A 12718-nucleotide genomic window follows, 5' to 3' on the forward strand; every position below is an offset into this window, starting at 1 on the left:
AGCCCCTGTATTAATGACACTTTTGTTTAATTTGTTGTTGGAGGCCCCTGTGTTAATGACAACTTTGTTTAATTTGTTGTTTTACTTTTAGACCAATCTAGAATTTGTTATTGGACTATGACTATATGTATATTGAAGTTCACAGTTGAATCAGATCTTAAATCCCATCTAAATCAAGCACATACAGTTTTTATTGATATGATTTTTAGCCTTTAATTTGCTTTGTTCTAAACTAATCATGCTCGTGCCAAAAAAATTAAAACACTAATTCCATGTTATCCTAGTTTTTATAAATATAGCTTTTAAAATAGTAACAATTATTAAGAAACTCTAGAAGTTATTTCTAAATAGTTATACATAAGAGTGCCATATACAGATCTTTATGATGATCATTAAAGTTGTATTCACTTAGCTTTTTTAATATACAGTAGGCAATAAAGATATTAAAATTATGGGCCATACTAATGGCCTTTTCATCCAGTATCTGATTTGCCAACAAGAATCTTGTTGTGCCTAAACGTTTAGCAGAAATGCTTAGTATAACTAAGGGAAAGCTTGGGAAGGAAAGAAAGGAAAGTAGTATTGATTGACTGGTAGAACTTATCATTAAAAAGAGATTGACAGATTGACCCTATCTCCTTATTATAGTGCACTTTGAGTTTTGATAAAATAGATGTTTGTCTAGTTTTACATTAACTTTTGAGAATGTGCTTTGGTGGATGCTTGTATTTTGACATTAGGAATTCACGTATTTATTTTGTACCATTCAGCACGCAGAGTCTAATTAAATTGTCCCCTTAATAACACATAATATTACTCTGGCCATAAGCCTAAGCTGTTGCAAAACTGCACATTGGAGTTTTTAAAGTTTCCTTCTGGAAGTGAAACCATGTCCTCAAGGAAAAGCAGCTCCAGTAACTTGGACAGCATCAAAAGGACAGTGAAGAAGACTGCCAAAAAAGTGTGTATTAAAGAAAGGAAATTCTAGTCCCATGATGCCGAACCTATAGCACGGGTGCCAGAGGTGGCACGCAGAGCCCTCTATGTGGGCATGCACGACATCGCCAACTGCTCTACGCGGGTGCCTGAGCACTAGAAAATGGAATGAGAAACGGCCAAAAGAAGATCATTTTCTAGGCCATTTTTGGAGCCGTTTTCAGGCCTTTTGGGAGGCCACAAACAGCCCCCAAAATGGCCTGAAAATGGCCCTCAAAACACCCCAAAACTGGCATGTACACACCATCCAGCTGGTCTTTGGGTTTCTGGTGCTCCAGCGCATGTGCATGCATGTGCGTTCCGGTTTGGGCACTTGGTGCTGAAAAGGTTCGCCATCACTGTTCTAGTCATTGAAAATTCTTGCACATGTTTTCATGAATATATTTGGACATCTTTATGATACCACCTTTGTGGTCCAGGATAGGCCATTATTGTGACTATTACTTCAGACATACTTTGAAAGCTATGCCTACAATTATATTTTCTTACTATCTTTGTAGTTACAGTGTAACTTTTATTGTTTATATATATTCAGGGTTCTTTACAAAGCACAAGAACAAGTATCTGCCTGGAGAGAGTTATTAAAATCTAGCTAGCTGGCTATCCATCATCTATCTATCTATCTATCTATCTATCTATCTATCTATCTATCTATCTATCTATCTATCTACATAAGCTCACATATAAAAAAATTAAATATTCTTTTAGTACATCTGCAAAGGCCTGGCTGATTAAAGCAAAGTTCTGGATTCCTTTCCTGAAAGTGGAAAGAGTGGGTTATGAGCACAGTTCTCAAGGGAGTGCATTTCATAGCTTGGAAAGTAGAAGAAATCCCTCTGCCACATACAATAAATGGTTCTCAGAAAATAAGTCCATTTGCAAGAGCGCCTTTCTTACTGATCTTACTATCTGGATAGGTTTACTATAAGACAGATCAAGGTCAAAGCAATGTAGAATTTCAAAGAATAAATCCATCTCCTTAAGTGAAGTCCAGAAAATAATTGGTTACCAATGCAGGTGTTTCCAGTAAGAGCACATCATGAACCAGTTACTGGCATGGCATGCATATGTTTGGTCAAGGTTTGCCCCTGTTAAAAGCATCAGAAAGTGCCAGTTTACCCGAACTTAGCATCCCTTTGAATAATGAAGTACACATTTCCAGTTGATGAAGGTAGTTGGTACCTGTACTTTCACTGGTTTTAGTGATATTGTATAATGGTTGCTTGACAGGCTAAGCATTTCTGTCTTCCAAGATGCAGCCTCCAGATTCTTATACAGTCAGTTTATTCATAATATTAGAGTTGATCATTGCAATATTTTATGCTCAGGATAAATCTGTGCTAATAATATGACTGGTATGGAGTTGTGGCTGCATATTTCACCTTTTTTTATCCTTATAATAATTTGATGCATATTTATTGTAAGTTCAGAAGTATTTCTCTAAATAACTAAGCACAGAATCCATTAATTAGATTTTAAGATTAAGGCTTTAAATAAGGCACACTCTTGTTTTTTTGTCCACTTGCCACAATATTGGAGATTTCTTATGAACATTTTTTATGTGGTATAGTTTACATGATCTTTATATGTTGGAATACATTATGTATGTATGTATGTGTGTATGTATGTGTAATTATATTCAGTGGACATGTGCAACAGAAGGCCAGCTACTTTAGGGCACATAAAAGGCTGTGAAACTTTCCAAAAATACATTTTAAAAGCTATCACATTTGCTTCAATTCCAAGAAATAATTCAAATTATAAAGCAACAACGTTGCTGAACAAAGTACTACTGTACGTTAAGTGAGTGTCTTTCTCATCAGGGAACTAATATCAAGACGATGAGATTTATGCAGTGACATAAATTACATAATTCAAAATATGTGTATGTATATCTATGTATGCATGTATATGTGTGTATATATTGTATATGTAAGACTATATTATACTATTATTTCATTATCACAAATTGTGACAAAAGGTACATTTATCCTTTGGTGATTAATAAATACATTTATAGCAGGGTCTTCAGTTTCCCTAGAGTTGTATTTGATTTTGTATTGTAAAAAAATTGCACCAGTTCTATATATCATTTCTCTTTTGCTAAAAAAAATGTGCCATCTTCCTTTCTTATGAATGAAAATCATAGCAGCCTCTGAAAACTTAATTGGAAGTCTCTTGATCTTTGGAAATATGGCTACAGGATGTGCTTCCATGTATTTTCCAACTCCTCAACAAAATGAAGTGGCTGATTTGGCAACTGATTTGGTATATCACAAATGGTAGCATATTGTTAAATTACAAATGTTACTGTGATTTAGGATGGTTGAATGTTGCAAAATGAATTGACTAATTTCCAAGAATTATAGAAATTGAAATAGATTTTCAAGTCCTTTCCTTTATTATGAACCACTGTTGCTTTATTTTGTTAAATCGCAGTTTCAAGAGTTTCCAGAAAGTTTTAAATGCTTCACTCCTTTATTCATCTATGAATTATGTGATAAAGCCAACCCAGATTACTATTTCTTCATGCATTTGGATATACACAATAACAACAGCTAAATAGGAAAATATTAACTCAGGAAACAAGGTTGTAGATATTATTGCTAGCTCATTATATGTATCATTTAAGCTTTCTTTACCAGGAACCAGTTTTTAATTTGGGGATGGAGATGGACAACCTTAAGATTGCTTGGGAATTTTCCTGATTCTTTTATTAAATTTTGATCATATTGATTTCATGGTACTGTACCATATCAGTGCAGTTAAGAATGATAAACTTTCAGTAAACTACCATGGTCTATTACTGTATTTGGTTCTGGTACACAAGTCAAATGATTTGTAATCTGTACATGGACTTGGGTACCCAGATCAGCAAAAATTGATCAGTGGGATACTGATCCTATATAGTTGCTAAACAGATATCTTTTAATCTTGCCTCCTTTACCACATCTAAAAAGTTAGAAGAGTTGCCACAGTGTGGTGGTGGTCTGGATAGAATAGATTAGTAATTTATAATACATATGAATATTACTGTTCATATAAATTATAGTCATCCATGATGTATATAAATGTTATTAGTTTGCTTCTAACTACAAACTTATTTTAGAAATATATGAGTGAGTAGCTGTTATAAGGACATTTCAGCTTTTTCTTTCGGACTGCCTATCTCTAACATACCTTCGATAATATATAACCGTATCAGAATGTCTTCTCCAACTTTAATGAGGAAGCAATTCTGTTGAACGTGTATCAATATGGTAAACCTGAAGCTGGAGAAATATAGACTAAATTAAAAATTCCTGCAATTATTTATTGTAGGAAATGGTCCAGGCAAAGAAAATGGAACTCTGTTCTCATTAGCATTGGTTCACTCATTAAGTGTTGGCACCAGCCGTGCTAAACCAGTTAACTGAAGATAGAAACTTGGGGCTCATCCAGACAACAACTTTAATATGCTTTTTTTCTGAACCACATGCCAGCATAAAGTATCCTGGCAAAATCTCTCTCTCTTGACAGCTGTGCTGTAATCTGTCTCAGTGATGAAACCTGTGAGTAGTAGTGTTTTTATATGTTTGGTATATGACAAGGTAACAAAAATAATTGATGAATTTCCTACACATAGGAAAAATAACCATCGGCTGCTGCCTTTAACATGGAATGGGGCTGGGGAGAGGTGAGTTTTGACAAAGGATGTAATTCATGAATTTAGCTATCTGTCCTAGCCTGATCTTCAGGAATAGATAAGGTTATTCTGCCTTCTTCCTTTTACAAGAAAGCCAAGCTCTGCAGCCAATTCACAGGGTGGAAAAGGGTTTTCCAGTCCTGTAGAAGAAGTTGTCCTATTACATTAAGTAAACCCCTATCCACCCCAGAATTGATCCTTCTTGTGCTCTTTTGCTTTCTCTTTCTTGTGCTCCTTCTTAGTCTTGGTCTCTCTTGCTTGATCTTTCTTGCTCTTTTTGTCACTTTTTGTCTTACCCAGTCTGAAAACAGCTGATGGGTCGCTGTTTGCAGGCTCCAGTACACCCTTACTCCTGCCATTTTTGTTCGTCCCTCTGCCATTCTATCATGAGCAGAATGGCAATCAAAAGCTGCATTACTATACTTTCATAGGTATAGGCGCTTAATAAGAAAAGAAAATATGAGTAGTTTCAGAATGATCCTATCCTTTTCTTCAGTTAAATCATCTCTAGGGAATGGTCAGGCTGAAATGTATGGCTGTGTATGCAGCACTTGGAATTAGAGATACAGGTAGTTCCCCATCCTCTATTTCTCCTCAGTGGTTTTTGAAACACCCAAAGTTGTGCTTAGAGCTAGGCTTTTGTTGGATGAAAGTAGAGAGCACCACTTTAATGTCATATCAGGTAAAAGCAAAAACAGGCCACCTCAGCCATGGTTAGGGAGATCTTCAACCACTGTTAAGACACGTAGATAAGGCCTTGTTATGGGGATTAGCCTTCATAGAGATAGATGCTGAATCAAACTTACAATTACTAAATTTTAGGCTGTTTTTCTTGTCGATGCAAGATGGCATTTTATAGTTTGGATTTTAAGTGTCTTTGGCTTAGTGTGAGAAAGCTGTGTCTAGTTCCATAGTGGGTACAACACAAAAGAGAGGGTTGTTGATTTTATTCTTTCCTGGTGAAATAAATGTTAGGAGGTTTTGAGCCATAAAAATGACTTCTGTTCCGTCCTGGCAAGCTGAGATTTTCATACTGCAATTGCTACAGCAAAGAATCCAAATTCTGCAGAGCCACAGTGACCTTTTCCAAAGATACTTTCACATGGGAATTTGAGGCCTAGTTAGAAATACAAATCCACATATGGCTGACCTTTTTGCATTTTGGTATGAAATAACGACCCTCCATTACTGGTTGGGGGTTCTGCACATTTTCAGCTCAGTGGGGCCAATATTGGCAGGCTGTCATTTGCAACATAATTCTTGCTCGAACAAGAACAGTTTTCTGCCCTTTTCAAGCCAAAGAAAGTTCATAGTATCTCTATCTTGCAAAACACATATGGCAGTCAGAAGGACTTCTGCCCACGCTACACAACCAAGGAGCCTGCAAACTCTGTCAAAGCTGAAAGCATTTTAATATGTACCAGAGATTAATGCATGCAGCAAAATTCTTCTGACCATTGGCTATTATTATTATCATTGTCATGTATTAATCTGGTTTATGTTAAATTGATGAGTGATTCACTATCTGAATTAATTGTTGCTTTTGAAAGCATTTATAACTGATCTTTGTGGAGGGGGAATAATACAAAATGCTTATTTATGTATAATTGTATACATTTCATATTGTGCTTCCAACAGCAACCACACATTTCCAGCTCTGTCTTGTGGCACATTAGCAGGCTTGAATTTATATGTCTTTGTGTTGATATGCATTTTCTAAGACAAGTTCTTGCTAAGTGCCAAATAACTGCACTATGCAGTTATCTTGGATTTATTCTAACCCCCAAAAAAGTCATCGTATAATATCTCTTAAAAGGTTTGCTGCTAGACAGGATACTTTATCTCACTTAGCAAAGAACAAAATAAGTTTAAATTTAGCAAATGCTTTACATAGTCTTCTAATTCCCACCCATCCCTGTCTGTCACTGTTGCTTCAACAGTTGCTTTTTAAAGGATCTAACTCACAATTAATACATTTTTATTATTGCTATTTTGAGAAGAAAGTGTAAACTGAAAATCGGGAAAGGAGAGTGTGCAATTGAAAAATACATAATTCCACTTGAGATTGTCGGGTTTCCTACAAAATATATTTCTGTACGCTTAAGCCTTGTTCCATCAGCAAAACCATTTTTCTGAGTTATGGATTTCTCCATCTACATTCAGACTGTAAAAACAACAGCTGACAGAGTCAAATATAAAAAGAGGGATAAGGTCTGTGCTCATGATTTCCACAGCTTTCAGTCAGCCTGGCTCCAAGTGATTATAAAGTTAGGACTCTGTAGTTTTTCTTGGCAACATTTTTGAAAGTGGACTTCCTAGTGCCTTCTTCCAAGGGGAGGGGAAGGGGAGGAAAAGAGATAAACTGGCCTGCAGTATCCCAGTTGGTTTGGATGTCTAAAGCAAGACTGGAATTCAGGTTTCTCTGCATCTAATCTAGGGCTTTAATCGCCAGACCTAACCGGCTATCGCTATATCTTTAGGTTTCATTTAAAACAGTCATAAAGACCACAACTGCAGCACCTGAGGAAGGGGGAAAACCAAAACCAGGAATAGATTTTTCTCTTTTCTGACCATAATACTAATATAGATTCTATCATCAATTGCTGTCTACTGAAATGGAAAAATATGTGTGATGGTTGTAGATCTTTTCCAAAATTGTAGATTGCAAGAGAGACGGGCAAATGTGTATGTAAAAATAGTATGGTCAGGGTTAAGTTCCTCATGATCAGTGCTACAGTTTTGGTCCAGTTTGGGATCCTCATGGCTGCTTTTATTTTGTGCCATATAGTGAACTGATGGGAATACAATTAGGCAGCACTTAAGCAATGTTCATTTGTAAGGGGAAAAAAACTTCTGCATTGGGATGGTGGTCCTTCCAGGAAGATATTGATGGTCTTATTTCAACACTGGTGACTGAATTCTAGTTGCAAGATTCCATTCATCCTGGGCCAAAACAAGAAACCAGCTCCAAATTTCTTGTTACTATGAATCCTGTATGAATCTGCTTCATCTCCAGCCAGGGGCGGATATGCAGGATATGGTTAAAAAAACGATCATCACAACAGTACCACATTAAAAACAGAGACCTGATGGCGTATTACTTGAAGTCCAGTATTGCTGGCAAACTGCCCACAACCTGGAGTTCGATCCTGATAAGAATCAAAATTGACTCTGCATTCCATCCTTCAGAAGTCAAAAAAATGATACTCAGATTGTTGGGATGCAAATACTGCTTACATTGTAAACCGCCCAGAGAGTACTATAAAGTGATTGTGTGTGTGTGTGTGTGTGTGTGTGTGTGTGTGTATTTTTGTAGATTTTCACGGGTGCTGGTATGCAGGTCTTGGCATATTCGGGTCTTTTCCTGTGTAAAATTGAGAGTATCTTGGCAATGTTTTGATGAAGTCCCACTCGCCATTTTCAGGCTGGTTCCTTCGGCTTCGTGCTTGTGCAAGCAAAGCGTGATGGGAGCTGCCGTAATCTGCTGTATGCAGATTAGTCGGCTGTTTCGTAACATATATATATATGTGTGTGTGCGCGCGCGCGTGCGTGCGCATGTATATATGTATTTAGTGTCACACACACATATATATATATTATGTATGTATGTATGTATATATGTATGTATGTATGTATATATATGCTGTTGTCTATCTATTGCTATCTTTGATTGCATTGTCATGGCTGCCATCTTGACTTTTTTTTATCATTCCCTCTGAATACTCCTTACCTCAGCCTTACTTTGCCTCAAGCTACATTTCACCTGTCAATTTCAATAAAAAATATACTTCTGTTTCTCAGTGGGAAACACAAGATATAGCAACGATTTGTTGAACTGCAAGACCGTGGAGGTGCATACATGAAGTTGAAAGAAATTCAGCTTTCCTAAGAACACTTAACATAAATTTGGCAGTGGAACTTAAGAGACAAAAGATGTTTCTTAAGACCAGTGATAGAGCTGGATATTATAGCTGTGTTGCCTATTCTGAGTAGCAATGATTCCATTAATTTTGAACAACATGACTTTCTCAGAGCTGCTGTTTCAAACTTTTTTTGCTGGTAGTGGGAAGCATTTTGTGCCGAAAGTGCTTTTTATAGGCAATAAAGTGGGTGGAACAGAGATCAAATTGTGAACAGGGGATTAAACCATGTGTTCATCTAAGTTAAGCCAGTAGCAGGATTTAATTTTTAATATTATATCTGCTCTTCTCTGAATATGTAACTATATTTGATGCTCGTGCTTTATTAGGGGTGGGGAATACTTAGAAATCCTGTTGCTAAATATTAATTCAATATACAATTCAATATTGCTGTTGGGAAAAAATGATCCAATCCCTGAGATGTGACCTTATTTAAAACTTAGTGAATAGTGAGAATAGTGAATTCTCATACGTGATTTGGTTGCCATCTTCCAGGCTTAGGTGTGGATTAGATTTTTACTAACCACCAGGTTTTCTATTTCAACATTACCACAAAGTACATGTCTCCAAAATAGTACTAAAGTGCAGCCTACTATGTTTATTGTGATATAAAAGACTTAGAAAAGCATATTTCAAGGGGAAAATAATTAAGATAAAGTTCTTGTTGAAGTTGAAATGAAGCTTATTAATAATCTAATATATTTCTGTTTGTTTTCCAAATTACTACAGTTACTGGCTAACCAACAAAGTTTACATCAAGCGACCCAGCACTGGACTCCTTATGTATACCCTCGCAACGAGGTTCTGTGATGAAATTCACCTTTATGGATTCTGGCCTTTCCCAAAGGATATAAATGGAAAACCAGTCAAATACCATTATTATGATGACTTAAAGTACAGATACTTTTCAAATGCCAGTCCCCATAGGATGCCATTAGAGTTTAAAACACTGAACATGTTACATAATAGAGGAGCACTTAAACTGACCACAGGGAAATGTATACAGCAATAATGCACGAGTCAAGTTTCAAGAGAAATACAGGAAATTCAGATTTTATAGAACAGCAGTGGGATCCAAGCAGTGGATATAGCCCAGTGCACTGTACCAAGCCATCAGAACATAAGGAAGTGCATCAAGTCTCTATTACCAGCTGTTGTTTTACCTGTTGAAGTGCTAAATCTTGAGTGCAATGGTTCAAGTAAGTGCCACTTTTGCTAAGAACAAATCTTGAATGTATACAATCAGTAGTGTTTACAAGATCCAACAATGCATCCATCACTTGTTAAAGAAGCAAATGATTTGCTCGCTGCTCATTTGCCTCCACACAAAGTCAGGCAACATCCAAAGGAAAACCCAGGCATTGAAACGAAGTGAAGTGAAGTCAAGGTGGAATTCAGACAGCAGTGGATCATATCTCAAAGATCAGCCAAAACATCTTGGTTGGAGGAATGCCTAACTTTGTATTATAACCTCTTCCTCTTTTTTGTTTCCTGTTTTTCAGATTGTCATGCATTTGTCATAGTGTTTGGGTATTGGAACTCAATAAGGGATTTTAAAAAGACAAATAATATGAGCATTCTAAGTGAACTTCAAGAAGTGGTCTTAGAAAAATGTCTTATTTAAAAAAAAACCTGAAAGTTAAAATCGATATTGTATCATCTTGTTCAGCTTAACCTTAGTTAAAGTCAAAATTGGCTCCATGGGAGGGCTTGTTGATGCTGTAGTATGCAGAGCCACTCCCCTGATTTTGCAGGTCACAGAAGATACTCTATGCTAGCCTTAACCCACTGACAGGAAGATGTGGTGCTGGCATGAATGATACTTAATTATAAATCCTCCTTAGACAAAGTGGACGGTAGAAAAGTCCTCTCAGACAGACTATTTTGAGCAGTATTTTTTTTTAATTATAATTTGAGTACTAGGGCTTAGAATCTCCCAGTTGCTTTATGTGCCTCCCAGGGTTGCCGTATCAGTGAGATGTTCAGCATAGAAATTTAATAATAATTAAAAAAATGTGCTTCTGTTGGAGGGATTGATAAATATACGTTCAAATGAAAAACATTCTTCCTAGTTTGTTCTGTTTTAAAGAAAAGGCAGTTGTGACACCCTGATCCAGATATGTTTCATATTGAGGCTCATGCATCTATTCTTAATTATTATTTGCCTCAAACAACAGCAACCAAAGGAAAGATTTTCAAATAAGGCTGGCTTATACCATGAAATCCGAAAGGGCACATGTTCTGGCTCAGGGCTTCATATGGCTTTGACTTCAAACTGTCATTTGAAAACAACTATTTTAAGCATGTTTTTAAAACACATTCATGATAATAAATCATATGGTGAAAGTCAGTATGGGGGAGGGATGACAAAAGGTAAGGTTTTGATTGTGAGGCTGCAGCCACAGAACCAGTGGTGGGATTCAAATAATTAACAACCGGTCCTCTGCCCTAATGATCAGCTGGGTAGGCGTGGCTTGGTGGTATTGTGACTGCGTGGGTGTGGCCACCTCAATGCCACTAAGGTCAATGGGCGCTTCGCCTTAGCTGTTACAATGTAATAAGGGTGAACCGAAGAGGCAGTTTCTGTAAGCAGGGCAATGAAGATTAGGCTAGAAACAACACCAGAATGTTTCATTCCTGTCTTCCTTACAGGATTAGCCCTGTAAAGTGGGGAAAAAACAAAAGGAGATTTCTTCCAACAACCGATTCTCCGAAATGCTTAGAAAGTTACCAACCAGTTCTCCCGAATAGGTGCGAACTGGCTGAATCCCACCACTGCACAGAACTGACATTTTTTGGACTGTCACCACTTCCTGCAATGGCCTCTAATAGAAGATAAGTTAAATGGAGAAGAAATCCATGTAGTTTGGCCCTATGGCATAATTTAATCATCTTCAAAGCATTTCATATTTTGAGCAGTTATTAAAGCAAGATTGTTTCCTTGTATGGCATATGAGAAGAATACCATTAACAAGCAGGTGCCCTTACATTTGGTACCAAAGATTATGCTGTTTTTTGTAATTGATGTATTTATTTACCTTGTATTGACAAAAACATGTACATTTAGTGCTATCACTGTATTGCTGTACTGCTGAGGAAACTATTTTCAATCATCTCTGTTTCCGTTAACTTAGTAGCTAGATTCTGTTTGAATGACAAATTCCTTAACTTTTGTCTTTGTTCTATTTTTGAATATTTTATTGAATATTGAATATTTTATAAATGGAGCAAAATGGATTCTTCTCCCTTCTTAATTAGAATATGCCGATAACTTTCATTAATCGAAATAGGATAATAGAAATAATGAAAAGTACATTAACATTTATTTCAGATTCTGTACTGGCAGTTTTCCCCACTATTTTTAGTTTTTTTACAATACATTCACTATAGTGCTGGAAAATATCCCTCTTTTTCTTGACCTAATAATATTCTGATAAATAGTAAATGAAAAACCTCACTGCTGAGTTACTTTGACTTTCTGCTTTTTAGAAGCTTCCTTTTCTTCTACTATTTTGAAAACTCCTATTGTTGCACTTTGCTTCGAAAGGTTTTCTAAAGAATGATTTAACGGAAGTACTAGCATCAAGCAGGGTTGTACACAGAATAGCTGCAAACCTTAATATTTGAAGCACATTTAATGACTGGTGTCAAAATTGCTACAGGGTGAACCAAGTATTTCTTTGTCTCCTCATTTATCTCCAATTTCTAAATAGGAACAAAAGGAGAAAACTGCTGAAAAGCAAACACAGAATACACTTTAATTGGATCTTATGAAATAGAACAACATATAAGAAAGAATGGTTTGTAGATGTCATTTTCTCACCAATGGAAAAATCTTGAGCTACGACAACCTTCCAGGTCTTCAGTTCCATTCTCATACTTTTCCTTTTAGCTTACCTATTTGTGCCTACATACATACATACATGATGGTAACGGGACTGCTGAACCATCTATTTTATGGTTTGACTTCATTTCTGGCTTAAAACCTACCTTATTAAAATCAGCTATTCATTTCTTCCACTTACTAATGAATTGCCAATGCATTACTGTCATTTCAGAAGACCATAAGATAAACTTTGGTGGATCATACTTATATTCTGTCTAATCCAGCATCCTG

The 12718-nt window shown here is 36.4% G+C and overlaps 1 protein-coding gene across 1 annotated transcript in view; it reads left to right on the forward strand.

Moving 5' to 3' along the window:
- The window catches only part of ST8SIA4 (ST8 alpha-N-acetyl-neuraminide alpha-2,8-sialyltransferase 4), a 76960-nt gene extending 65889 nt beyond the window's left edge, over nt 1-11071 (forward strand). The window contains exon 5 of the mRNA XM_032212609.1: nt 9331-11071. Coding sequence (XP_032068500.1) covers nt 9331-9613 — 283 coding nt within the window. The 3' untranslated portion in view covers nt 9614-11071. The remainder of the gene's footprint in view (nt 1-9330) is intronic.
- Nucleotides 11072-12718: the final 1647 nt, after the last annotated feature.

Source organism: Thamnophis elegans, chromosome 3 (assembly GCF_009769535.1).
Source record: "Thamnophis elegans isolate rThaEle1 chromosome 3, rThaEle1.pri, whole genome shotgun sequence".
Taxonomy (NCBI): domain Eukaryota; kingdom Metazoa; phylum Chordata; class Lepidosauria; order Squamata; family Colubridae; genus Thamnophis; species Thamnophis elegans.